At 37.7% G+C, this 27,775-nt stretch overlaps 11 protein-coding genes across 11 annotated transcripts; 3 read left to right on the top strand and 8 right to left on the bottom strand.

Moving 5' to 3' along the window:
* Positions 1-84: 84 nt before the first annotated feature.
* Positions 85-3,272, bottom strand: BATDEDRAFT_20500 (uncharacterized protein; the record flags this gene model as incomplete). The annotated part of the gene is made up of 12 exons (XM_006680969.1): positions 85-434; positions 550-643; positions 706-1,029; positions 1,142-1,352; positions 1,428-1,564; positions 1,621-1,845; positions 1,926-2,109; positions 2,180-2,273; positions 2,380-2,445; positions 2,513-2,624; positions 2,724-3,001; positions 3,160-3,272. 12 exons carry the CDS (start codon positions 3,270-3,272, stop codon positions 197-199), a joined length of 2,076 nt encoding a protein of 691 aa, XP_006681032.1. The 3' UTR covers positions 85-196.
* Positions 3,273-3,874: 602 nt separating this feature from the next.
* Positions 3,875-4,601, top strand: BATDEDRAFT_91044 (uncharacterized protein; the record flags this gene model as incomplete). The annotated part of the gene is made up of 4 exons (XM_006681168.1): positions 3,875-3,898; positions 4,104-4,329; positions 4,430-4,485; positions 4,563-4,601. 4 exons carry the CDS (start codon positions 3,875-3,877, stop codon positions 4,599-4,601), a joined length of 345 nt encoding a protein of 114 aa, XP_006681231.1.
* A 233-nt stretch (positions 4,602-4,834) lies between these two features.
* On the bottom strand, positions 4,835-8,307 carry BATDEDRAFT_13316 (MCM DNA helicase complex subunit MCM5; the record flags this gene model as incomplete). The annotated part of the gene is made up of 12 exons (XM_006680933.1): positions 4,835-5,046; positions 5,129-5,403; positions 5,491-5,684; positions 5,751-5,987; positions 6,084-6,167; positions 6,253-6,398; positions 6,469-6,664; positions 6,736-6,988; positions 7,074-7,243; positions 7,322-7,444; positions 7,579-7,701; positions 8,152-8,307. 12 exons carry the CDS (start codon positions 8,305-8,307, stop codon positions 4,835-4,837), a joined length of 2,169 nt encoding a protein of 722 aa, XP_006680996.1.
* Positions 8,308-8,777: 470 nt separating this feature from the next.
* Positions 8,778-10,259, bottom strand: BATDEDRAFT_90850 (uncharacterized protein; the record flags this gene model as incomplete). The annotated part of the gene is made up of 1 exon (XM_006681232.1): positions 8,778-10,259. The coding sequence occupies exon 1, from the start codon at positions 10,227-10,229 to the stop codon at positions 8,778-8,780; it is 1,452 nt and encodes a 483-aa protein (XP_006681295.1). The 5' UTR covers positions 10,230-10,259.
* A 625-nt stretch (positions 10,260-10,884) lies between these two features.
* Positions 10,885-13,616, bottom strand: BATDEDRAFT_26994 (uncharacterized protein; the record flags this gene model as incomplete). The annotated part of the gene is made up of 9 exons (XM_006681049.1): positions 10,885-11,042; positions 11,127-11,251; positions 11,346-11,594; positions 11,687-11,793; positions 11,890-12,043; positions 12,142-12,323; positions 12,396-12,741; positions 12,938-13,158; positions 13,485-13,616. 9 exons carry the CDS (start codon positions 13,614-13,616, stop codon positions 10,885-10,887), a joined length of 1,674 nt encoding a protein of 557 aa, XP_006681112.1.
* Positions 13,617-13,691: 75 nt separating this feature from the next.
* Positions 13,692-15,267, bottom strand: BATDEDRAFT_20503 (phosphatidylinositol N-acetylglucosaminyltransferase). Its single transcript, XM_006680970.1, has 6 exons — positions 15,011-15,267; positions 14,574-14,810; positions 14,331-14,508; positions 14,124-14,271; positions 13,876-14,051; positions 13,692-13,792 (listed from the first exon to the last, which is right to left on the bottom strand). The coding sequence occupies exons 1-6, from the start codon at positions 15,144-15,146 to the stop codon at positions 13,741-13,743; spliced, it is 927 nt and encodes a 308-aa protein (XP_006681033.1). The 5' UTR covers positions 15,147-15,267; the 3' UTR covers positions 13,692-13,740.
* Positions 15,268-15,764: 497 nt separating this feature from the next.
* Positions 15,765-16,705, top strand: BATDEDRAFT_91045 (uncharacterized protein; the record flags this gene model as incomplete). Its single annotated transcript, XM_006681169.1, has 5 exons — positions 15,765-15,855; positions 15,974-16,021; positions 16,102-16,155; positions 16,229-16,295; positions 16,378-16,705. 5 exons carry the CDS (start codon positions 15,765-15,767, stop codon positions 16,703-16,705), a joined length of 588 nt encoding a protein of 195 aa, XP_006681232.1.
* Positions 16,706-16,794: 89 nt separating this feature from the next.
* Positions 16,795-19,145, bottom strand: BATDEDRAFT_13234 (eIF4AIII protein; the record flags this gene model as incomplete). The annotated part of the gene is made up of 6 exons (XM_006680921.1): positions 16,795-16,997; positions 17,068-17,173; positions 17,242-17,281; positions 17,390-17,505; positions 17,614-18,311; positions 18,971-19,145. 6 exons carry the CDS (start codon positions 19,143-19,145, stop codon positions 16,795-16,797), a joined length of 1,338 nt encoding a protein of 445 aa, XP_006680984.1.
* A 141-nt stretch (positions 19,146-19,286) lies between these two features.
* Positions 19,287-21,771, top strand: BATDEDRAFT_20507 (SF3a splicing factor complex subunit PRP9; the record flags this gene model as incomplete). Its single annotated transcript, XM_006680971.1, has 10 exons — positions 19,287-19,381; positions 19,569-19,614; positions 19,733-19,787; positions 19,870-20,033; positions 20,137-20,317; positions 20,433-20,638; positions 20,754-21,034; positions 21,099-21,408; positions 21,471-21,578; positions 21,670-21,771. 10 exons carry the CDS (start codon positions 19,289-19,291, stop codon positions 21,693-21,695), a joined length of 1,470 nt encoding a protein of 489 aa, XP_006681034.1. The 3' UTR covers positions 21,696-21,771.
* Positions 21,772-21,830: 59 nt separating this feature from the next.
* Positions 21,831-22,484, bottom strand: BATDEDRAFT_26999 (uncharacterized protein; the record flags this gene model as incomplete). Its single annotated transcript, XM_006681050.1, has 3 exons — positions 21,831-21,987; positions 22,072-22,135; positions 22,286-22,484. The coding sequence occupies 3 exons, from the start codon at positions 22,482-22,484 to the stop codon at positions 21,831-21,833; spliced, it is 420 nt and encodes a 139-aa protein (XP_006681113.1).
* Positions 22,485-24,133: 1,649 nt separating this feature from the next.
* BATDEDRAFT_27000 (uncharacterized protein) lies at positions 24,134-25,600 on the bottom strand (the record flags this gene model as incomplete). The annotated part of the gene is made up of 1 exon (XM_006681051.1): positions 24,134-25,600. The coding sequence occupies one exon, from the start codon at positions 25,598-25,600 to the stop codon at positions 24,134-24,136; it is 1,467 nt and encodes a 488-aa protein (XP_006681114.1).
* Between the last annotated feature and the right edge of the window lie 2,175 nt (positions 25,601-27,775).

Here is a 27,775-nt window from a genome sequence, read left to right on the forward strand (position 1 = left end):
TCATTTTCCCAAGCTTATTGGATCGTATAAACCTGTCAAATTGGCAATGCATAAACACCCACATAGTATACAAGCTATTCGAGTCAACACTATTGAAATCTCCCATATTTATTGTAGCGAAATAAAAACTCAAGACAAACAATCTTCATCGACTTCAATACAAATCTCAAATACACACCAAATAATTTTATAGCAATTATTCAGAATCATTAATATTCCAAGTTTTAAGCCATTTACGGTTGGCATAAGCATTGGGTGAACCACTCATACCAAAGGTAAGGTCAGCAAAAAATAAAAAGACGCGGAAAACGATCAACCCAATCAGCGTGACTATGGCAAAATGGAATAGTTTGCTAAATTTTCCAGAAAGATGGTCTACTAGAAAGGCAAAAGCAATAATGGCAAAGTACAACGAGGGGAAATAGTGATGGACACTGGATATAATTGAAATTACCAGCTGATAGTTAGACTCGGTTGTCAAATACAAACAGCAATCTTTATCAAACTATGCTTAAATCCAAAAAATAGGTACTGATCAATAAAACTTACTACATGACACGGCCCATGATATAGAAAGGAAAGTAGTGCAGGAACCAGCCCAAGACTCCCACTTTAGCTGCCATGTAAAAGTTGTCCCACTCATCTAACCCAAATACAGTGAGTTTTCAAATCCAAAAACATTACAAAAAGTAGTTTGTCAATTACCAAGTGAAGAAAAATCGCGACAGCCACGACGCCAACGAATAACATATATTAACGTGAGCCCAATCAAGCCAAGAAGCGATACAGTAGAGCCCCACCATACAATTGGATTGCCCAATAAATAGTACTTGATGTCCGAATCAGACCAACCACACATACGCAAGCCACGTGTCATGAGGGGCCAGTGGTAGGGCTGTGAAACCAGTTGATCAGGTTCTTTATCTGCGTCGGGTGTGAGAGCGTTGTTGGACGACCACATGGCTACATTCAAGTCAATAAAGTCACGGAAAAATGATGATTTATACGCATTCTTGCCACCAGGAGGCACTAGTTGAAATGTAAAGTTAGTTGCAATGCTATTTACAATCCCCAAACTAAATTAGAAAGATGACAAGCATCAAGTCAGATATCCATGCATTATCAACAGTTTAGATCGTACAATTAGAATTCACGTGTAGCTCAATATTCCAATAGTTTGCAACTTCGTCGTCCTTGGGCTTTTTTTGACACACCACTTCAATCTGCTTGAATCCCCATTGTGGCAGCGTAACACCATCGGCACGCAACAAGCATCCACTAGTAACGTGGCGAAGACGAAAACGTGTTGTAAGAGAGCGAATACGTTTTATATTTTTTCCAACAGTCCAGTCCTATAATGAAAATAAATTATGTTGGCTAAAACATGATCATCACGATGGCTCTTGGTTAAATCAAAAAATACTTGCATCGACTTTCTCAATCTTCCACAAATCATTTTGATCGCCAAATGTAGCATTTCCATAGCCGCTCACTTCGTAGTCGGTAGTAGTTATGGGAGCATCAACATAATGGCTGTGTATATTTTTAAAAGTAGAGATATGGACTACAGCGTGGGATTAGAATCAAATGTATTGACGTAAGCAACCCAAGACAACTTACCCAGTCGAATTTTGTCACCATCCTCGACAAATATTGGTTCTGTCATCAGATCGGTAGTGTCACCCCATGGTTTCATGATAAGAAACTCGTTGTTGGAGTCTTTATGGTGATAGCAAGTGACCTGCTGCTGGGTAGATCCAGAGGGATAACGCTGAACATGAGAGTGCAAAAGACCACCACCACGAGCATTGTTTTTGATGGAAACTTTGGATCCAAAAGCAAGTTCTACCAAAGCACATTATAATTAGTGGATAAATATATAGATTAGTTGTAAAAGTAGATTACTTTAAATGCATTCGGCTTACCAAGTGGGTTGGAGCTGAAATCGTTACCAACAAGACCTGCTTGAAATAGAGAGCTCATTTGAGCATCACCAGGACCAGAATGATTGAGGATAGAGAAATGCATCACAAAGGATGCAAGGTAGATACTAGCAGGAACACAGATCAAACAAACAGCTCTGACAATCCAATGACTGCCATAAGTTTTCTAAAATAAAGACATGATAATGAGTCCAAGTGAAATCTACTTGAGCATGCAGATCAATGATAACACGTACTAGTGACATTTTCAGGTTACCAAGCATATCCCACAATTCATCCACTGTATGGAGACCAACCAACGCAATTGAAAACAAACCAACCCATTTAACACTATGAATAATGCAAGTATCAAACAAGTTAAATATTTACTGAATTTCAGATTAAATGTACAGTCAAGAAATTAATGATAAAGATTGAAGATACAGTTTAAACTAACCTAAGCACAGAGCCAAGCGAGATTCCAGTAAAAAACATCCATAGAAACCATTCTGTTGAAAAAGGGCTATGTATAGAAATAGTTGAAGAATATGTTTCACTTGAAAAAACAACACTAGACAAGGTAAACTCACGCAGTTTTTTGGTAGTTATGAAACACGACAAGACAGCATACACTAAGAGCTGTAAAAAACAAAAGCATAGAATCCAGCAGAATAAATCGACTAATAGTGCACAGTGCATTATCTATTCACCAACAAGCCCAATATAGGATAAAAGGTCAGTGCTAAACATGTGGATTGAATCTAGGCTTCAAGACACGAATGCTGCAAGATAAAGTCATACCAAAGACAACCATGGAGGCAACGAGGATAGCGCCTGGATGGGACATGTGCAAATGAATACCAGTATAGTATGCCAATGGAGCCATTAATGCACCAAAGATGGCATTGAAGAAGCGCATCACACCATAACTGAGTTCGGGAGGATATTCTGCGCCAGATTCAAAATTAAAAGTACCATTAAAGCCAGCAACCAAGCCAGCAAACCCATTTAGCATTTTCCCAAGTGGTGGATGGACATCGAAATAAAACGTTCTTTTGATATAATGTCCAGCGAATTTTCTATAATAAAACGTTGAATTAAGACATTAAAAACTGACAAGACATGAACAGTACAAGACATGAATAGCACAAGACATACCCAAAATGTGCTTCGTCCCTGTATGAATATACACAATATAGTTAGTGAATTGTAAGAATACAAGCAGTGAATTGAAGACAAAAGAAGCAAACCATACCAAACAACATAAGCAGCCCAGTTAATCTTGTAAAGACGAGTCCACAGAGCAACAGCAGTGATGACCAGCGCAACAATAATACTTCCATGTGGCATTTTTGGTACTCCAGGCTATGACAAACCAAAGAGTGAGATTAGAGTGAACATGACGACCAACATCAGAACTCACATTAATCAAGGCATGAACTTTGTCTTCGCCGTCCTTTGAAGAAAGCAGTTGAGTTTTGTCACTGAGTTCATCGTCAGTTAGAAACCTGCTGGTCACAGCAGCAGGACGTTTGCGTAAACCGTCCATTTAATTGACAGAACTCGAAATTGACAATCTAATCAGCGAGTCTGAATAAAGTCTTGAAAGAGTTGAAAATCCAAACGACGTTCGAGTTGAATTCACATTCGATTCGATTCAATTTGAGATCATTCCGACTTTAAACCATCAGACACGATTGATTGAACTCGTTTGATTGATTGATTAACTCGATTGAACTTGTTTAAACTCTCACTCTCTCTCTTTGTTTTAATCTAAAATTCACACTATTGTTCACAGTGTTCTTCATTAACGTATCTTTCGCGATGAATCTTCAATATTGGCCGTGTCTTGTCTTGATGCTCAACAAAAACTGATTTGAAATTCTGAATCTATTCACGTGACTCTTACTCAATTCATTTCACTTTTGTTGGTCAAATCTTTCCTCATTCACATGAATTCATCCATTGTGTCCCAGGTAACTGACAAGAACAATGTTGTCAGTCTGGATTTGTTTAGAATCAATTCATGTGTTTGAATATTCTTTATACATGACAATCCTTGTATTCGGATATTCCTTGACCTGACTTGATTCACTAATCTTGTTCTTTTTAATCATACTAACCTTGTCCTATCATATCACTCGTCTATCCGATTCTTTTACATTTATGAATCTGTTTTAGACGCTGACTTCAGCTCACACAAGATACGTCAAGGGTCTGTATCGTCGCAGTCTTCGTTTAGCTGAAAGCTGGTATTGGCAGCGTCCAGAACAACGAGAAACTTGTGTCAAGTTACGTGCTCTTTTTGACAATGACAAGATCTTGACAAATCCAAAAGAAATCGAACTTACTCTGCTCAATGCTGAACGACTTCTTGCATTGAATGCTCATCCTACTCCTTATATTGGTGTGTTGAACCATGAATCCAGATTTTGTCACGATCTCGTTTTGAAATGATTATCATGGAATATTCTTGTTTATTGATCTACTTTTGAATGTTTGATTAGCTCCTTCTGGATTCAACGGAACTTCGTGGGAAAGAAATCTTCCAATTCCTGAAGAGGTATATTCATCTACATTCAACCCTATCAACCAATTCACTCACTGACAGTTGTAACTGCACTATATCATATGTTTTAGCTTATTCGTCGTGGTGTTACACCCGTTGACAACTCTTAATCAGCAATATAACTGAACCATGTTTTGATCAAGTGGTTTAAACTAGATCTTTACGTCATCTCAGTCACAAATAAACTCTTCAAATACTGAACCCCGTTCAAAAAACGGACTGTCAAATATAAATCTCATAATATCAGATCTTTTACTTTGTATATCTGTGATTCTTGTCAATTTTTAGATACATGGCATTGGTCAATAGTCATCACAAGCAATCCTGATACACCGAGACTAGCTTAAAGTCGGACACGACGGACTTTGGTTCGTCTCTCCTCATAAATCAAAACTTCCTTTTGCATCAACTTGAACATTGCCTTGTCAATTGACGCTTGTGAAAAGTCTTGCTTCAATAGTTCCTCCTTGAGTCGTCGCTCAGACATGGACGATCCAATGGCAAAACGTCGTCGAATCAAGTCTTCAATCCGCTCAACTTCCTCTGAAAACTTGCCTCTAGAAAATCCCTCCACTACAAAAACTATTAATCATGCATTCATGACAACGGTAAAGATGGAGTCGGAATAGCAACCTACCCATTCCAGATTGAATAGCACTCATAGTAGAGTGGTTGAACAAACGAATGGCCTCGTCAACATGCATCTCAGTAGCAACAGGTGATAGTGTCATTTTTGCTAAAGATTCAGAAACACGAATAATGGCTTCAAGCTGACGAACCGTAATTGGAATAGCAGATTTGATCTTGGTAATTGTGGCATCGGCGTCCATCAAACGAACTTTTTGACGCATCTCCACAAAGTAACTACTGAGCTTCTCCGCTGCCTCTTTACTCAACCTTGCTGCACATTTACTAAATTGTATCAACAATCCAAAAATTCCACCAGATTAGAAATAAATTGTCAAATCGAATGGGTAAATGATCATGCTGCATACTCACGCTTTACAATAACCAATATAACTACGCATTTTTTGAATATCAAACTGTCCTTCAGGCGCATTTCGCTGCAATGAATCCATATGAACCCCGACAACATGGCGAGCAATGATAGAATCGCGCTCCTCATTGTGTTCATCTCGAACAATAAAAATAAGATCAAAACGTGACAAAATAGTGGTTTGGAAATCGATATTCTGTAAAAGATATAAAGGTGTTGGAACAATGTGTAACACATAAAAGTCAAACATAAAATAAATCACCTCGCCAGGACTCTTCATGTCATCATAACGACCAAATACAGGATTGGCAGCTGCTAGAACTGATGTTCTGGAATTAAGAACAGTTGTGATACCAGCTTTTGCTATTGAAATGGTCTGCTGCTCCATGGCTTCGTGAATAGCAACACGATCTTCCTCGCGCATCTTGTCAAATTCGTCAATGCATACTACGCCCCCATCAGCAAGAACCATCGCACCTGCTTCTAACCGAAACTCTCTCTGGTTGGTATACAATCATGCAAACATTACAATTAATCATCCATCAAGTCGTATCAAAAAAAGTAAACCCAATTCAAAGCTAAACTATGCACTCACAGATTGGGCATCACGGATCACAGAAGCTGTCAAACCCGCAGCACTGCTTCCTTTTCCTGAAGTATAAACTGCAATAGGAGCAACCTTGAATAAAAATGATTTCATATTCGGATTAATAAAAAATCATTACACACCAATCAGCGACAATCAAAATATACCACAACTGTACTTTTTGAACAAACTTCAGCAATTGACTCTTGGCAGTTCCAGGATCACCCAACATCAAAACGTTAACGTCGCCACGTAGCCTCATACCATCTGGAAGAAACTTTTTAGAGCCACCAAACAAAAGACAGGCAATTGCTTTTTTGATATCTATAAAGTTCAAAATAACATCAGGTTTAAACTCTATTTGGCAGCCATTATATTACAACTCTGCTATTACCTTCGCTTCCGTAAATCTGAGGAGCAACACTGGATGTAAATTCTTGGTATAGATTGGGTCTGCGAGACATGGCTAAAAACTCTTCCTCTTCCAAGGCTGTAAACGACCGGACATTGTTTCCAGTGCCATCAATGTCCAATTCAAAGCCAATAACTTGAAGATACGGAGTTCGAAGCGCCACTGCTGCTGCATTTTTCTAACATGATAAAATTTGAATATTAGAAGACACTTTGGAAATACATGTGCACATTAAACAAAATATCGTACTCCTTTTTGTGATGCTTGCTGATCAAAAGTGGTAAAAATACCCGTGGCAGTAACACGCATTCCGGGATTGACCATGCCAGTGAGATACCGATCAACAGTCATAAGCAGATGACGTGGAAGCTCTCCTACTGGAACCATACTTGGACTTTCTTGAAGTTTCAGAGTCTGTTGATCAACAAACTTGCTCTTGTCGTGTACAATTATGTATGGGTCAACAGGACATTTGATTTTTTCTCCAGAAATATCGGGCTCGCTAGACAAATACAAGGTACCGAGTCAAACAGCATTTTAGATAAATGCGTTTATTTTATACCATGACTGATCAAATTTAAACTTACCTATCACATAAACGAGGAAGACGAACACCAGTTAAACCACCAGAGAGCTGCAGATGTTTAACGTGACGACATGATCGACACATAATATGAAGCATGGTAGCCTTGGATTGTGGGTTGTTTGAAGAAATAATGATGCCGGGAATACGAACCAACTTGGAGATGAATGGTGTCTAAACAAGTTTGAATGGTCAATACACCCTCAATGGTGAGTATGCACGTTGAATAATTGATCATTATATTCAACTTACATCAAGATCTCTAATGGGAAGCGGATTTGCTCTAGAGAGAATCATAACCTGTATAGACTGATAGATCGAAGTCGCATTTAAAAGATCGGTTTGCAAGGCAAGAGTGACTGCAGCCTTTTCAAGCTATACAGAAGCAAACAAAGTGGTAAAATTAGACTCTGAATTACAACCGTATTCACGTACTGTTCCAATCTACGTAAATACGGCATCAAACCATAATTTAAAATATCTCACATGGTATACTATACACCACATACCAAAACAAGATTTTCCTTTGGTTTTTCTTTAAAGTTGTTGGCAAGCTCTTCGTTAAAGTTCATCAAATGGGCCAAATCCACTTCGATATAGTTTTGCTTGATCAACAGGTTTTGACGAAGTTGCTCTCTGTCGTATGCAAAATAAAAGCAATATCAACAATCGAAACACATGTTATAATAATAAACGTTAGCTCTAGTTAAACTGGTATAATGATCATGAACAGAGCCAACAGTAGTATTCTTGATGGAACCGAATGAATATGAAATGTAAAAATAAAGCGGTGATTGAATGGATTCTAGATTATAGCTCAATGTGCATCAAAATAGTATCAAATGCAAAATGATGGCTATTTTAAAAGACAAGATGCTCAAGATGCCAGATGATCAATCATGATAGAATAAAAGTATTCGCATTATGATCAGCTCAATATCATCAAACTTGACCGATTGAATTAATAAAAGTGTACAGAATGCATCTCATGTATTCGCATAAAATGTATAAAGAAACTTGGACAGAGTAGCGAGCAAAACACAATTTATGGACACAACGAGACTTGACAGAATGAAGCCGACCAACCTGTAAATGAAGACATTCTCTTGACGATAACTACGAAGAAAGTCAAGAAACTTGCGCTCAACAACAATAGCAGATTCATCTTTCTGTTCTCCAGGAAAGACTGCCGTAGAGTAGATCTTTCCAGTATCCCAACCACCACTTAAATCAGCCATTGAGTTAAACGTTCGATTATCTTGTCAAAGTAATTTATTCGGACACTCCAAGTACCCTCAGGAAAACTGAGTTGATGAATTTCTTGCAAGTTATTCTCTGTTCTTGTAATCAATTAAATCGTATTCACATAAAATATTGTATTGATTTGCAAGTGTATTCAGTCAATGTGTTTCAAATGATTGCCAACAATCACTTTAATAAAAAGTGTTTTTGTTTGTCGAGCAATCCAAAACACATAAACTCGGAATGACAATTATTTAACCATTGTTTATTTCAAATAAAATAGGCAGTGGCTTCAAGATAGATACAGAAAAGTGTTCCATTTATGTGAATACGGTTGTAAATCTTTTGAAAATACTTGTAAAATAATAATAAAATAACAATTACTAAACCACTTTGAATTAACACAACCATCTTGAACCCAATGGTGCTGTAATCGACATACCTACATATATGCTTCGATCCACATTCAAAGTGGTAATAGTCGATCAATTTGAGTGTCTGATACTCCCGATCTTTTGAGTCTTCTTCTAGCCTTGATCTTGGTCATGATGGCATCCGACTTGTAAATCTCAATATCACTTTTGATTTTTTCCAACCGCAGTTTCAACTCTTGTCGTTCAATCTGTAATACTAGATCGTCTTGTTCTACAAGTCGTTGCGATGTATGTTCATCTCGTTCATGGCCAGAACTTACACGACTACGATATTTTGTTTCAATGGATGGTAAAGTATACGTGTCAGATCGACGTGACTTTTTGTGAGGTTCAGACGATGCAATCAACGATCGTTTTGATGATGAATGTGGAGTTCTGTTGGATTTTGATGCAGGACCAGGTTTATATCCGTCTTTGGATTGTTTTGTTGATGCATTGACAATAGAGGCTCTTTTTTTATTGGCTTTACGATCCTTTAGCATAAACTGAGGAGATGCCCAATCCTCGTCGTTGTCATCGTTGGCAGTGTCGCTTATTTCGTCAGATTCATCCTCTGCATCAATCAGCGGAAATGGAAATGCGTTGGATCTGACCTTCCGAACGGTTGACTTTGACTTTTTTGACGAGGGTCGAGATACTGAAAGTGACTTTTTAACTGCAAGTGGTTTTTGAATAGAAACATGTGCTGGAATCAATTCTGGAAGTTGTGCTGGAATCAGTTCCGGAAGTTGTGCCGTATTTAGTTCCGGAATCAGTTCCGGAACAGGTGCTGCACTGAAAAGGGGATGTGTAGGTAGTGTTTCCAATGTAGCGCTACTTGCTGTGGTGTCTGGCGCAGAAGTTGCAGTGGAAACAAACGATGCTTCAGAAATCATTTCTGAAGGGTTTCCAGTATACAAAACCAGTTGATAATTAGCCAGCAGTGCATTGTCAGCGTCTAAGGATTCCCCTTGTTCAGCGATTTGACCTGAAGCGTTGACAAGACTTTGTGTTTTATCGGTAACTGAAGATGAAGGCGAAAGTGCATCAGACTTGACAGCAGATGCAGTCTTTTTAACTCGAGCAGATGTTTTTTTTGGTATCGACTCTCTTACAGACGAGGATTGAGTTGAGTTGAGAGGATAGAATCTTGCCATGACAGGATACAGCACATCAAAGTACTTGCATTTCCGAGCAATTTTGTCAGCATTCTTGGGTTTCCCATCTGAGCCTACAGCAGAGCTTTTTAGAATATCAACGGCTTCGTCAAATGATCGTTCCAGATTAAAAACCTTGCTTCCAATGTTTGAAGCAGATCGATGTAAAATACCGTTCTGAACAAAGACTGGAACCATTTCTTCCAAGAGTGAGGTTTTAGTAACGGGCCCAGTCAGCCCTGCCTTTCTCCATCGCTCGTAGTTTCCTGGAGTGATTAACCAATCCACCAAAATCTGAACTGAAGTCTTTCCGCCATCCACAGCGTCATCGTCCCAAGATATAGCCATGTTCTGAAAACTACTCGAGCAAGGTGTTTAGATTCGAGGTACTCGCAAGTTGAGTTGAAATGTCGAGCGTTTCGTGGGTTTAAAAGCGTTCAAATAAAACAAATGATTTTTGATTTTGAATTTTGAGTTGTCAATTCTTGACTTTAGTTGGCTGATCTACTAGCATAGATGTGGTCAGAATTATACTACAAACTTGATAGGTTTCAGCATGGTTAATAGTGAAAAGGGTCAAGGCTAGTAATGATTGAATAGCTGGTCTGTTTTATTCACAGTAGGTTGTGAATACGCCAATGGCTGAATATATGTTTGATTTCCATCTAGATTAGTCAGCAAGTATATTCAGCCAATATATTTCAAATGGTAATGGTCAAACTTGTTGACAAGTCTACACATTCACCGAGTCGACATGATCTGCCAATCGTTTAAACAATGTCGCGATGTATCAAGCTCCATATTGTTCATTCTTGAACTTGCCAACAATCACTTTAATAAAAAGTGTTTTTGTTTGTCGAGCAATCCAAAACACATAAACTCGGAATGACAATATCTAGTAGTAAAATCAATGAATATCTAACCATTGTTTATTCTGGAGTGAAATAGAGGCAATCATTGCAAGATGAATACAAGTGCCCCATTTACGTGAATACGACTGCAATTACCAATTAAATTTGAGCTGGTTCTCCTTTTCTTTCTTGTATGGATTGTACATATTATAAAAGAATGTAATCACCATAAATCCTAGCATCACATACACGCACACATCAAACCCAACAGAAATGCCCTTGAGTGTTGAAATGGACACTCCGAAAATCGCTATTTTGTTAATGTGCAAGTCAAAGAGTGAGCAATTTTACTGTGTAACAAACCCAAAGTTGAATTTAAACCGAATCAACTTACATTGGTTAGATGTGTACTGTGCATAGCCTGCAAAGGCTACATTGCAGAATTGTGCAAGCGGTAGCGAACAAAGAAGAATGATTCCTGCATTAAAGACCAGTCCACTCATAAGAGTCTCGCCAACACTTTAGATTGCGTTAGAGTTGTCAAAACCATACATGGATCATTTAAAGTTTAGTCATTTTAAACGCGTTTAAACGTTAGATCTGCAAAACTTACACTAAAGGGTGGACTGTGATAAAGACCAATCGCATTCCAAGCTTTGCATTACCCTTTAGAACGCAAAATAAGAGGTAGAATGTAAACAGAGCATAAAGGAAAATTCCCACCACTGGCACTCCTTGTGTTAGATTAAGCATATCGTTCAAGAATGGTGAAACTGGATTGACTGCCTGTCCTCTCTGTTGCAAAAGGGAGGGAATTACATACAGTCCAATATGGATAGTCCAAAGAAGAGTCAGCAAAGTTCTAAAACCATTAGATGGTATAAAATTGAATTTCCGTTAGCACGGTTAATCTAAATAGCTGAAACAATATTCAAATATTGTAAATTGGCTTACGAGAGGCATGCCAAAAACAGTTTAATATACTGAAGCAAAATATTTCCACTTTGAAATCGATAGCATTCTTCAAGCTTTTTGTAATGGTAGTCCAAAATGATCACATCCTAAAATTCAGATACAAGATTGATTAGAAAACACGATTAGCTTTCAACCTGTATAAATTTGGTCATTTAAAGAATCAGTTTCACAAGTATGCTTACTTTGCGGAATTGACGCTCTCGATTCTTGATCACTCGGTAGCGTTTGTTGAAACTATTGCCACGAGCAGCCTCTTTGACTTCTTGATTGACCGTTTTACCCACTTCCATTAACAATTGAGCCTGCTGGCCAATCTTGACTTTTCTCTCAGCATATCTAGACATGGGTTGCAATTCAAACCACCATACATTAGTCAAGTGCAAACAGCAGCATATCTCGTGTTATTGTATTCAACCGTGATCCACACAACTTACTCAGTTGAGCTGATTGGTTTGGGTCGGTGCTGAAACTCATTGAGCATATCGTACGGCAATGAGGCCATACCAACACCACCAAACACTGCAAAAATGATCCATCCCAGTAAAGTAATAACTGCAATAACAAACACACCAACAGAAACAACAACTTCGTTGACAGCTGTTACAGCGCAACAAATCTATACAATTTAAACGAGTGTCAAACATAGCATACATTCAGTCACGTCCAATGCATGATAAAACCAACTTACTGGAGTACCACTAACACTAGCGCAACCAAATCCTGGTGAGCCAGAGGTTCCGGCGGGTGTAACAGTATAAGTTGGTGCGCTGGCATTTACAGCCAATGGTACACGCGGCGTTAATGTAATAGTTTTCCCAACTGCAGTGGTGTTGCAATAAAACTGAAAAGTATAGAATCCAGCAAGCGAGTTGGCTTCTAGATCTGTCGTGTCAAAAAGTGGCGATTGGAGATAGGTGGTGGATATTTGGGCATATCCAAGACCACCCCAGTACATGGCAGCAACAATTCCTGCTATAAATGCCAGGGTTGGAATAATCCATTTAATAGCATATCCGAATTGACCAGAAGCGGATCTTGTTGAAAAGTATATCATTTAGGTTTGATCAAACAGACATGGGCACGCCAAGTAGTGGATTGAAAATAAATATTAGTCGCATATACTATAGGTATACCACTTGCTTTGGCATATTTATTGCCGAGAATTACGCTTAAACCCTGACAAGATCTGCGTGTTTACAAAATAGTTGCACTTGTGATTTGAATCCTTACCGTTTTGGTGCATCTTCGTCATCCTTGTTGTCTTCTCCCTCATAGTAAAACACCGTGAATGGCATGACTACCAGCACAATAATAATAGAGGTGGCATAGAATGCTAGAGTAAGGGTTTGTATAGGTATTCCACCAGGACTTGCTCCCACACTCCCTGATTGATTCGCAACATCAAGTGGTAATAAAAAAATGTTCCATGCTGCCAATGAAAGTGAGAGTATCTACAAATCAGACATGACAACCATGCAGTTTTCATACGATATGGACATTTTATGTTCAAGTCATGAAAACGCGCATTCAAGTTTAAACTCGTTTGTAGTTAGTGACAGATATAGCAAACAGGCTGGAAATAGAAAGATATAAAACTATGTGTATCTGTTTACAGATGCAATAGCTTTGCAGCTGCTTTTTTAGCATTACAGTTACTACCACTTTCTAGTGTAACTAATCACCAAGCTCGTGCCAAAACAGTCAATTCAAACACGACTTGACAGTAGCATTACCAGTCTAAATTATCATGTATATATGCTACACCATCTTGACTTACCACAATTACTTTAGGAAACCATGCAACCCATTTATCTGTTGGACTTTGGAAATATACCACAAAATAAATGGCACCAATAATAACCAACACTGCAAAGAGCACTGACGTGATGATAAGTGTCAGATTAACCATATTGCTTGTTATCTAAAGTAAAAGTCGAGTTGGATAAAATATCAAATATCAAATATCAAATATCAAATATCAAATCACGTTCAACATGTTTCTCTTTATTTTCATGTAATGATTAAACCAACAACTATCGACCACCAGGATTAATAACAGCCTCGTCCCATGGACCACGAATCTCACTAAGATATAAAACAGTTGACATGTTTATATAAATTAGACTTTTACAATCACATGCTTGCAACATCAAGTCATTCAACATTACCTTTTGTATCTTTGCGCAAATACCAATAAATATGGGCCCATAAAAGTAACCAAAATCATGGAAACCATGTAAAGCACTATACTCATATGAGAAATATGCCACATTAGTGCTACAGCAAATCCAATCAAGATCACCGTCAGAATACTATCCCAGGTTGTAGATGGATGGTACCATTCCTATTCCACAAACCAAACTATTAGGACAAGCAAGTACAAAACAAATGGTTTAAAAGGCAGCATGTTTCTTACCCGCAAAGATCGACAAAGTATTGGAAATAGAGCAAACAATTGTACTGCCAAAAGCATCAGTCCAAATACACTCATGTTGGATGATAACCGTGATGCAAGCAGCACTGATGCAAACATGGCAGCATTGATGGACAATGAATCTGGAAATCTAAATCCAGTCTGTAAATACGAGCACAAACATTCATCACATTTCTAGCCAAACTGTACCTTGCATGAGTAGAACTTCCAGATCCATAATCATGAAAAAGTAAATTTGCCAAAAGCATCATTATGGTCATGAACCAGATTGAATCACTACTAATATCCTTGGTTAGGTTTTTAAGAATCGGTGTCAATCCAAGCAACATAGTAAAGAACAAAACAACGCTGGACACAGTTTTTGGAACTGGATATAAACCAAGTTGAGCAGTCAGTAAAGAATCTGCTCATATTGTAATCAGTGGATCGTACCTGGACTATCACTTGGATTGTAATCCGAGTTTGCAAATCGAAGCAACATGATATACCAAAGTATATACAGACAAGCTGATACTGTGCAACTTCCAACAATAAGCACAACAGGCGAGATCCAACTATGCATGTACAGGTGTATAAACATTGCAACAAATATGACTTCTACGCTTATTTGTTGCGATACTCGGAGCGACTCGCTGACAACATTCCAGTAGTTTAATGGACGCACATTCACTTGAATAACAAGGATGAATATAAATGTTAGTTGTCAATTCGTATTCCTTTTGCTGAACAAATAAAATCATGATATTTAGATATCAACACAAGGATCATTGATGAATGCATCAGTAATAAATGCCAAGTCGATCTAAACAATCTCACTCATAATGACCCAAAATAGCTGATCTATTTAAATCTAATCTGGTCATTCATACCATTTCGTTTCATTAACTTGAGAAAGCTTGAATCTACATAATTGTCTGGATAATCCTGATGAATATACAAAAGTTTCCGCCATTTGGGTCTAGCCACTACTCTTGAATCAGAGCTAAATTCTGTAAAAGTATTCATGTTTAAAGCAAGGTATTTGATATTTTGAGTAGCTGACTGAGTTTTTGATATGCAGGAGTAGCTAGCAGGTATGTTTTTATGTTAATGAGGTAGATCCATATACATGGGCACAATGCTGATAACTCTAAATAGGCAAAATACTGGGCAAACTTTTCACTTGGATTTTACAGCTGTGTTCATGTAAAATAAAGCACTAAGAATGAGTGTATAATAAACTGCCAGTTTCATGAAATAATCCATGCTGATCACTCGACAACATTGTGTCCTTTGGTCTTTCTTTTGATGACTGGCATGACAACAACTGTTGTATTCCTGATACGTGCAGTCGTTGTTCTCTTGAACTGGAATGCATCTGAGATTAAAACACAACAATGGTGAGTTTGTACAAACACCATATAATAAACGTTGTATTTTAAAGAATTCAGAATGCCCAGTAGCGAATCACAGCAAAGATTCAAGTATTTCATATTACAAAGTAGTGACTGCAAGACAAGAGTTGCATTTTACGTGAATTTGGCAGTAATAAAACTTTGACTTTTTATCAACATTTCATATAGTAGGCTTACCAAAAGGATTGATTTTAAACGAGCCTCGACAAGAATTAGATTCTATAAAAACATGATATCAGAAGAAGCGTTAGATAATCTGGATGACTGGACAAGTGATAGTTCATTTGACAGCGAGGCTGGAACTATTACAAAGTCTGCAGGTAACAATTCATGTCAAATGTGCTTGCACCAAATCTAAACTTTGATATTTAACTCGACACAATACATATTCAATTTCAATCACTTTCACTATGATTTCTGTATACTGGATGATAACAGCAAAGCAAAAGTTGGCAGACAATATACGGAATGCCGATGCCTTTTATGGTAAGAACAGTCTACTTTTACTGTTATATTTCAATTTTTTATTCTCCACAAATATCATTTTAAATTTTTATACTATCCAGATGAAGAAATAGATGAAGCAGATGAAAGGTGGATGCAACGACAACATCAAAAAGGTAAGATGAATATTGATTCAATTGACACTACAATTCTTGTTACTGTTATTCAATACAGTCGAGTTTTTTCTAGGTTCAAAAACAGATGCGATGTTGCTGTGTCCGCTCTGCTTCACTCCAGTATGCTATGATTGTCAACAGTAAGACATTACAATAATTATGCTTCACACTAGATTTGGATCTTGAATCTAATACCACATTGATTTATTATTGAATGCATAGACATCAAGACTACGGCCACCAATTTCGAGCCATTTTTGTTGAAAATTGTCGAGTAATTGAAACGGAAATATTACACTACCCAAACCCAACAAACAGCTCAAGCAAAAAACCGGTTGGAAAAAAGTTCAAGAAATCATCACCCAACGTATTGGACAGTTCACTTCAAGTAGACACGCATACAGATAGAGTAGATGAAAAAAGTGCAAGTTTATCGAGGTCCCGAAAAGAGGATATTTACCATCCAGTCAGATGCAACACATGCGATTGTGAGGTTGCTGTTTATGACCATGAAGAAGTGTATCACTTTTTTAACGTCATTGCACAATAGTGCTTTTAAATAGAAACCTCGAAGCAATAAATCATATGTTTTTATTTCACACTTTAGATCCAAGTAGTAACAAAGAACATTGGCGGCTTTCAAGTTGTAAATATTAAACCAGATCTGACACTATTTAAAAAAGTGTAATAAGCAAAGCAAGTTAAAATACTTGATATAGCGTACTGCTTGAACGACCAGCAAGTATACGTACCATTCATGGGCATCTCATCAATCTGAGTACTGTAGTACTGTTCGATATCGCGTAGAATATTGACATCGTCGTTCTTGACAAAGTTGATTGCTGAAAAAATACATTCACATATCAGTCATGTAATATAATCATGCATTTTTGCAAAACTATATCAACCCACCAACACCCTTGCGACCAAAACGTCCAGATCGACCAATACGATGAATATAGTTTTCACGATTGCTAGGAAGGTCATAATTGATCACCAAAGATACTTGTTGAACATCCTGGAAACATCAAAATTAGTCAAAAATAATAAAACCATTATTTGTAGAGCAAGTATTGCTGCACTTACAATTCCACGTGCCCACACATCAGTTGTAATCAAGACACGACTGAATAGTATACGAGCCAACACCATTGCATGTCAATTTTAAAGCATATCCATTCGTAAAAATCAGTATAAAACTAGAATAAAAAACAACGTCAAAAGTGTCTGTTACCTAGCACCAGAACGAAACTCTTGCATAATTGCATCACGTTCCTTTTGTGGCATTTCTCCGTGCATTGCTGCTACAGTAAAGTTGGCTTCGCGCATTTTTTCAGTAAGCCAGTCAACCTGAAAATAAAAAAAGGTTAGCCAAACACAGTTACTAGACAAAGTGTACAAGAAAAAACCCAATTGTGCAGTCGGCAAGAGCATATAGTTTAGCATCCATTGACCCACCTTGCGACGGGTATTACAAAAGATTACAGCTTGAGTGATGGTCAGAGTATCATAAAGATCACACAAAGTATCGAATTTCCACTCTTCTTTCTCTACAGCAACAAAAAACTGTTTGATGCCTTCAAGTGTAAGTTCGTCACGCTTGACAAGCACACGAACAGGATCAGTCATAAACTTGGACGTCATGTCTAGTACATCATGTGGAAGTGTAGCAGAAAGAATCACTACTTGAGTTGAAGGAGGTAAATAGCGATATACATCATAGATTTGTTCCTTGAATCCTTTGGAAAGCATTTCATCAGCCTCGTCAAGAATTAGCATCTTGATATCACGAGTTTGAAGATTACGACGTTTAATCATGTCAAAAACACGACCGGGAGTTCCAGAGACAACGTGCTGTCCATGATCCAGTTTGCGAATATCTTCACCAATCGATGTTCCACCAATACAGGCGTGGCATTGTACGTTCATGTAGTCACCAAGTGCAAGTACAACTGACTGAATTTGAGTTGCAAGTTCACGAGTAGGTGAAAGAATAAGTGCCTGAGTTTGACGCCGAGTGGTATCAATGGTTTGAAGCACAGAAATGGAAAATGTTGCAGTTTTTCCAGTTCCAGATTGTGCCTGAGCAATCACATCTCTTCCTTTTAGAATGGGTGCGATCGCTCTTTGTTGAATAGCAGATGGTTTTTCAAAGTCTATCCGAGTTGATATGCATTAGATTAAAAAGAAAATGCATTATGGTTAGAAATAAAAATATACAAGACAAGTTTACTCTGCTTAAAAGCATTAATATTAACAAGTCATTTAGTGCGTGCTTTACAATATTCATGTAAAGCCTGCAGATTGGATATAATCACAGCTGTGTTCATGTAAAATAAAGCACTAAAAATGAGTGTATAATAAACTGCCAGTTGCATGAAATAATCCATGCTGATCACTCGACAACATTGTGTCCTTTGGTCTTTCTTTTGGTGACTGACATTATAACAACTGTTGTATTCCTGATACGTGCAGTCGTTGTTCTCTTGAACTGGAGTGTATCTGAGATTAAAACACAACAATGGTGAGTTTGTACAAACACCATATAATAAACGTTGTATTTTGAAGAATTCAGAATGCCCAGTAGTGAATCACAGCAAAGATTCAAGCATTTCATATTATAAAGTAGTGACTGCAAGACAAGAGTTGCATTTTACGTGAATTTGGCAGTAATATAAAGCCTGAATAACAAGTCTGAAGTTGACAGAAATGTGCACATCCAGTAATGTAATCTTTACATCTTTTCGTACACACAAAAGTTCTTGCTGTTTTCTTTGTACAAATCAAGTAAATCAAAACAAGCTAGACACTCAACTATAAGCAAAGATGCCTCTGAGCAAGTCTTCCTTCAGACCCATCTGATCAAAACTAGTGATGATCTTGACATCTTCGCTTGTTTCAAACAACATGGCTGATTCTCCATCAGAAAGTCTATTAACAGCGCTATTCTTTTTGGCACTTCCGGTCCTCTCGCTCCTGTTTGCCGACATCTGTAATCAAATAAAGTGTTTGCAGACCAAATTCAACCAAGAAAATTGTCAATGTATTATCACGTGAGATCACGTTGACTGAATATCAATTCAAAACGCTTCCAGCTTCAACCTTGACATTGCATTCGTATATATTGGACAGGATGGACTCGATTGAACTCGCCCGTCTGACCCACGAGGAGCTTGAACTGCTAGAACAGGCTTCTGTTGAACAACTTATGAATAAACCGAAAATGGCAGGTGTTTGACTATTGATTGTCTTTGGATTATTATCCAATCTGAATCCTCTTTACCAAGATGTGCAAGACCATTATAATAGCATCCAAACTCGACTAGTGTGCTATGTTTGATATTAGAACATGTGTATTTATAGTCATATCTAACCAACCGCTCTATATATCTATTTACTGCATGCATAAACAGCACAAGGAGCGTCTAATTGTGGAACAGCGAGTCGCTAGTTTTCTGGGTATGTCATTATGGAGTCGTACTGATGTAGACTGCTTTATATTTTATATGCTAGATATGCATAGCTTGATCCACATTAACCTATGGATCGTGTATGTATTTGATTTTTATATCAATAGATCAAATTGCTGAAAAAAGTCAATATTTACTGGATTTATACAAGGATGAAGATCGGTATGCTTTATGCTCAACGTTTAAAACAATACTTTTGGAAAACCAGTACAGGAGTTTTGTCTTATCATTATACATTTTATAGATCTAGACAGAATGAAATTCAGGCACTTACCTGCAATGACGACCTCTCTGAATTCTACGATCGTCTTAAAAAGATCAAGGATCACCATCGTCGTATTCCGAATGAAGTTACTATTCCACTCAGCGTATCTTCCTTTCTTAAGGATCCAAACGTTGAATTAGAGGGTTTGTTTTTAAATGCCATTGACCGACTTGATCTTTGAACCCAGTAGTTTTAGCGAAATGTTCCAACAACCAACATGATGCTTACACCTTTTAATTTTTGTAGAACTTGAAACAATGTTTCGTGGCGATGAGGGACTTGGAAAATACCTTGATCTTCACAGTGTATTCAATCAGTTTCTCAATTTGAAACACATCAAAAAAGTTAATTATCTTTTGTACCTCTCCGATTTTGACAACTTTCGTGCCATTCCATTAGCAACTAAAATGACCAACGAGTATTTAGAGTGAGTTGTTTTTATTCTGATTTGCCCTGAGCATGCGCATTTGAAACTGTATGATTCTTGTGATTTTGGATGGTTAAACTTTAAATGCTTTCTAATACGTTTAAAATAACGACAGATATCTGGAATCCTTTCAAAAATACCTGGAATCCTTTTTTCAACGATCTAAGCCTTTGCTGGATTATCAAGAATTGTGCAGGATTGAACTAGCTAAATTTGATTCCATGTGGAAAAATGGTGAAATTTCAGGATGGTCTTTAGCAAATGAAACGGATCAAGTCAAAGAAAACTCGGCTCAATTATCTAGCCTACATTGCCTGGCTTGTAAGTTTGATCATATTGCGCAGTATCATTCAAATTTATGGCCTTTTGGTTTATAGTTATTGCACTGAGATTCTATATGTTGCTAATACATGTTTTTGAAATGGTTATATATAAGGTGACAAGATGTTTTCAAAGCAAAGTGTGTTTGAAGGGCACAAAAAAGGCAAAAAACACATTAAAGCTGCAGCAGAACTTGCAGCCAAAGGAATCCATGAAAATGAGCATGATTCCCTTGCACAGGCTAAACTGCTCAAAGAAGAGAAACATTTTGAACAGATGAAGCCCATTGCTCAAGGTGAAATGGTGATTATTGCATACATCAAGCAGTTGACTACAGAGCGTGAAGACACCAAGGCACATATAGAACGCAAACAAGCACTCACTGACAAGGAGAGAGTAAGTTGTATATTCAGTTTTATCTATAATGAATTTTTGATCTGATTATTGCTTGTCATTCTAGATGGAGGACGCGTTAGAAACGTTTGTAGACATCAACGAGTTTGCCGAGGACGAGGAAGAAGAAAAGATTTATAATCCACTTAAACTTCCAATGGGATGGGATGGAAAGCCTATTCCATACTGGTTGTACAAACTACATGGACTTGGAATCGAATACCCCTGTGAAATTTGTGGCAATTTCGTTTACATGGGCCGCAAGGCATTTGATCGACACTTTCAGGAATGGCGCCATGCTCATGGTATGAGATGTTTGGGTATTCCCAACTCCAAACAGTTTCATGATGTGACGTCTATAAACGATGCGTATGCTTGTAAGTACTTTTGAATTTAAATCAGTCATCGGCACAGAATCTTACACTTTCAATATACATAGTGGCAGAGAAATTAAAGTCTATTGTTAAACGAGCTACCATAAGTGCAGATGCAGCAGAAGAGTTTGAAGATGATGCTGGAAACGTGTATAGCAAGAAGACGTATGAAGGTGAACAAGTCTATGCCTTGGACTACTTGCTGATTTTGAAATTATGAGCTAATCCTGTCGAGTTTTTGTTGCAATCCATGTAATGCTATAGATCTCAAAAGACAAGGCTTGCTCTAAAGACTGGCTTTATTTTATTGATACATCATTTCCAAAATCTGACCGTATGCTAAATAAAATTATACTTGTGCACTCTATTTGAATCGAGTTGGTAGGTGAATCTGAAATAGAATTATTACTTGAAATTCAAATGAATTATCCCCACCAAGACGAAGAGGGAGTGGGCTTTTGAGCCTCTAGCTCATTCTCTAGTTGCTGCTTCTCCGTCAACACTTTGCTGCGTTGACGCTGTTCGATCAACATGGACTCCATTTGCTGGGCAACTACTCTTCGTTGAAATCGACAGAATTCCCTGTATAAAAAGCGTATAAAAATGCAAGATTAAATAAACGGCTGCATTCAGGACAGATCTAAAATTGATCAAATCAAGCATCACCATGAACAAAGCGAAATTGTGGCAAATCCCAGCACTCCCCAGTTGGACGCTGTTCTCAATTTCCCTATTAAATGCAATATTGTATTTGCAGATTATGTTTAGATAAATGGCCAATGCAACTCGTAATATGGTAGTTCAACAGTCTCATTCTTTTATACAAATCACTGCGACTATGAGAAAGTATCGGATATTACATTCAACATATTAGCCATACTTGCTGTGAAATATCGGACAGTCCCAATAGCCAAACCAGCAGCAACACCAGTTACAATGGATTGTGCTGAACAAGGCAGTCGAAATGCGTTATCTAAAGCAAAATCTCTCCATGTTATTTTAGAAGCAGCATCCATAAATGTGGGTTGCTTTCGTACTCCATCAGTTGAAAGTGTTGATGATACCGAATCATTTGTCATTATGAAAGTTGTTGCTGTTTATATCAAATATATTCAACAAGTATCGTCAGTAAACTGATATATAACGAATTGGGCATAAAACCCATTTATAGCATCATCAACTAGAGTTTTGCTACTCACTTTTACGAATTGGATCAGAAATCAAGTGAACAAAACTCGAGATTTTTAAGCATTTTCTGGCCAACAATTTTGCTAATCTGCAATCGATTCTTAGTATGAAAAGGATGACTAAACATATGGACTGTTCAATATTCAGATTAGAGTTTCGAATCAGTTTAACAGTTTATATTGAAAAAGTGGTATCAAGTGTTTGTTATACCACTGCTGATGATCAGTGTTGTATGTGTAGAGTAATATCAGTATTGGCATTACATGACTGGAAATATTGTATTTCAGCACAATATATCGTATACTAAAACATGTATCAATGTATTCTGTAGTAATGGATTGTATATGTGATGATAGCTATCCATAACCAGGATGGCGATTTGACACTACCTGATTGCTGAATATATCACTGCAATCAGAAAGATCATTCCAGCGTACTACTGAGGTTGATTTTACACTGACAGTGATGTTTGTGTATTGATTCATTCTGCACGGTGTACTTGCATTTTTTACGATTATTCATTTGAAAGATGTTGATTGTCGTTCTTGAAGCTGCCGTCATTATAAAACGGCAATCATGTATCAGGTTCAAAACATTTCCGTTACACTACCCGATACAATGTTGATTACTCTAAAATGCGTTATACTTGCGTTACAAGCGGTTGCTGCAGTTCAAAATGCATTACATTCACCAATTGGAATTGCCAGTCAATCAAACAATATGCTATCAAAACGATCACCCGTTGAATTGGGTGATGTTAATAAATGGTTCAAAATCCAATCCAATATTGATGGAGTTGATGCATGTATCATGTCATGCATTGTATTGTAGTTTGTGTGATATGTTCAAGCCGTGCATGTATTGGATCAGTTCAGTGTGAATCGTAATTGTTTGATACACAATGATCACGCATACTATTGCATTGGTAATACATGGCATGGATTGAATACACATGATCCAAGTGTATCAATCATGGTATGCATTGTTGGAATCCATCACTGTATATCTGGATAATCATGTCGATACTGAATGTGCGATATCAACAGTGGAATATGGTATACTGCTGCAAATATCATGATTATCACATTCCATTAGCATGTGTGATCATATTGCACCAATCGACCAGTATACGATCACTGCATACATCAACATGTGTATAATGACCATATTGTTGGTATTGGTGTTGCATGCCATGTGTCAATACGACATGTCAAGCAAGCTGTATTGTATTGGAAATACAAGTGTCAATGTACAATATGATATCATACCGATCAAGACTGTGTACAATAATCATATATAATGCATGTACGTCCAATATCAAGTATCAAGTGGCAGTTGTATTGTATTTTATTGTATTGTATTCAAGCAAAAATACAGCAGACTCGGCTAAAACCAGTCCAGATTAGCATTCAAATCAATCGGATGGATTGTCGTGTTTAGGTTGATTCAAGTATGAATTGATCTTTTGTATAAAACTGAGTAATGCTGAAGAGTGTGAGCAGATTAAACTGTGGACGTTTCCAATCAAGGTTGAACTTTGTTAGGATCTTTTAGGACCTGGAAACTTTTGAGGATTCCGCATTACTTCATCATATGATGGAGGCAAATCATCAGGGTTTTCTGAACTCGCTCCATATTGCTCAGAACTATCCACTGCACTTGTATGTGATGGAAGCACACTTTGAATTGCTTGTTGTGATGAACTTTGGGTCCTACTACTAGAGGCACCTCCAGATTCCACTGATCGGTTCAATATTGCCTCGTATGATTCGCGATCGAGTATTGTATGAGCGTATCCTGATTCAGTGAGTACATGCAAAGTAATTACTAAAGCATTTATAAACTTTGTGAATAGGAGTAATAAGACTCTTTCTTTTTGATGTTTCAGTTTCGACGACGAGTCATCACGCTTGAACTCGAGGGATTGCATGCTATTTTGAAGCTCAACAAGTTTGGAAGATTGGATTTGAATCTCAAGTTCAAGGTTCTCAAGTTGATGTATATGCTTGAAGTCATAGGGATTCTGCTCGTGTTTATGTCTAGACTGCTGACATCGTGTATTTAGCTCAACTATAAGTTGTTTTTGAGCAGTAACCGCATCTTTTGCAGATTTGCATTCTGGCAGTATTTTAGTGGAATGATGATCCATTCCACTAAAATAGTTTATGATCAAACGTTTCTCCTCACTTGGAATTCCGCTTAAAACAAATTTATATTCATGTCCTACACTGTAAACGTTTGCATATATATCTGGTTGATAAGAGGCTGCTGAAGTGCTAGGTTTGGCACTTGTATGTGGTGGAGACATACTTTGAATTGCTTGTTGTGATGAACTTTGGGTCCTACTACTAGAGGCACCTCCAGATTCCACTGATCGGTTCAATATTGCCTCGTATGATTGGCGGTCGAGTATTGTATGAGCGTATCCTGATTCAATGAGTGCATACAAAGTAATTGATAAAGCGTCTGTAAACTTTTTGAATAGGAGTAATAAGATTCTGTCTCTTTGATGTTGCAGTTTCGACAACGAGCTATCACGCTTGAACTCGAGGGATTGCATGCTATTTTGAAGCTCAGCAAGTTTGGAAGATTGGATTCGAATCTCAAGTTTAAAGCTCTTGAGTTGAAGTATATGATTCGAATTCTGGGGATCCTGCTCGTGTTTATGTTTAAACCGCTCATATCCTGTATTTAGATCAACCATAAGTTGTTTTTGAGCAGTAACCGCATCTTTTGCAGATTTGCATTCTGTAAATATGCTTGGATCATGATTCGTCATTTCAGTAAGATAGTTTCTGATCAAACGTTTCTCCTCACTTGGAATTTTCTTTAAATTATATTTATATTCATGTCCTGCACTGCGAATCTTTACATACATATCTGGTTGATAATAAGCTGTTAAAGTGCTAGGTTTGGCACTTGTAGTTGCAGTAGGAAGAACTGGAGTAGCAATAGTAACTGAGCAACCAAGCAGGATTGATGATAATACAGCGACTATGAATTTCATTTTGTTGGTTTGGTCAAGAGTTGCATATGATTGTTATTCAGCAAGTCGGGTTTTATATTGCATTTATATTTTGTGTTGAATAAATAGTATTAAAAGCATGTTTCCTGAATGGCCGTTAAGGAACTGTGTTATTGTCAGGGTTAGTATTGGGTTATTACTATCAATATCAAAGCAACTTCGAACAGAGATCCCTTATATAATAATCCGCAATTTGACTGAGCCGCTGTTTGACTGTATTCGAATATCGTATGGCTATTCGATTATGTATTTTTCCGTTTTTTTATACCTTGAAGGGTTAGCAAGCCACAACATAGTCAGGTACAGGACAAGTAGGACGATGAAATGTCAGTCATTCATGTATTGTATGGCCAACGTATTTTACAAGCATCATTGCTTGTTGATCGTGTCATGACCAATATTGATTGTGTAGTTCAGAGTTTATAATGTTTGCGAGTATGGTATACAGTGATGATCGGTTTAAAGTATCACATCGACTAAACGACCAACTTTCACAATGCATGCAATCGCCAAACCGTCAAGTCAAAATGGCGGCAAGTCATGATTGATATTGACCAAATGATTGACATTCAACTCACCTGGTGTCGATATGCATATAGGCGATAAAAGCATGTACAGAGCTGTTCAATCATGAGTATAACTGTGACGTTGAACCCATGGTTGATATGGTTACGATTCTGATCAAGAAATGCTCACATTGGCAATTGACCTGTTCTTGCAAGTTTGCCATGGTATTGACGATCAAAATGTATGTTTACAATGATACAATATTGGATCAGTTTGGACAGTGTCTTGTCATGTGTTGTTGACTGTATACTTGACATTGAACAATATCATTAGTTTGGCATCGTGTTGTCAAGACTTGTTTCACGACTGGAGTCATCTAGTGGTTCAGTTGCTGTTGGGTTTATCAGAAATCTTGAAACCATATTTTGGAATATTCATCGTCATAACCCAGTAAAAGCAGCGGGATGCGGTGTCATTTCAGCAATAGTCAATACGCTCAGGTATGTGGTGTTATGCATGAATGTGTGTCCAGTCATCACAATTGGTAAATTTGACATGGTTGGATTGACATGACATGAATACAGGAGTGTCGATCAAGCAGTGGTTGATCAAAGTATTGATACTATCGGGAATTTTTGCAACTATAAAGATTGTGAAGTAATTGCAACCGAGTTGATGAGGTCGGGTTTGATTCAAATGCTTAGCGACTTGTGTATCAGATACAGCAACGACTCTGCACTAAAATCACGCATAATCAAGATGGCTGGAACAGTTGCATCCAAAATGCGTGACTTTCCTGTATCGCTTGTACGATCGTTGGTTTTGAGCAATTGACGATATCAGTGTGTGATGTCGATGTAGATGACTCTTTGTACCTGTTTAATAATGTCAGCGACATGATTGAGAAATCTACAAACAAGGCCGAGATGATCAAGGTGTTTCAAGAATATGGAATTGTGAACCAACTCAACACTATTTATTCACGTAGAGATGTAAATTTTGAATACGATTCTGCTGCTGGTATTGTAAACCTACTCGAAACACTTGTTGATTTTGCCGAAAATCATCCCGACAGTTCAATACGTACCGAGTTGGATCAAGGCAGGATATTTGAAAATCTAACGGCTATCGTACAATCGGATGATACTGACTACATAAAAAGAAGGGCTGCTGGCCAGATCATTGAAACGTGTTTCCAGCATCTGGTTCAGACTGCTAGTTCGAGCATTCAGCCATACAACGACAATGCCGAAATTGATATGAAATCTGGAATGGCCGGAGATACACATGGAGAGGTGCGCACACTTGTTGAGATGCGGTATATCCAGTATCTGCAATGTATACTTTGCAAACCCATGTGGTGGATCGATATCACAAACCAGCATATTGTGGAGCAATGGAGGGCTGACTCACTCGGTCAGAATATATCACCATCAACATTTAATCTTGCATTGGGACAGCTCGAGTTTTTTGTCAAACAGCTTGTTTGTAATGGCAGTGATGGATTTGGCACAATTGTACCAGGACCTGTTGAACTGACGTATATACTGGACAATGGCATACCTGACAATGTATATACGCGATTGATGACAAATGTATCGGATCTTGAACATGGATCAAATCACAACACTGGTCAAATGGTGCACAATC

The sequence above is a fragment of the Batrachochytrium dendrobatidis genome (assembly GCF_000203795.2).
Source record: "Batrachochytrium dendrobatidis JAM81 unplaced genomic scaffold BATDEscaffold_11, whole genome shotgun sequence".
Classification (NCBI taxonomy): Eukaryota; Fungi; Chytridiomycota; class Chytridiomycetes; order Rhizophydiales; genus Batrachochytrium; species Batrachochytrium dendrobatidis.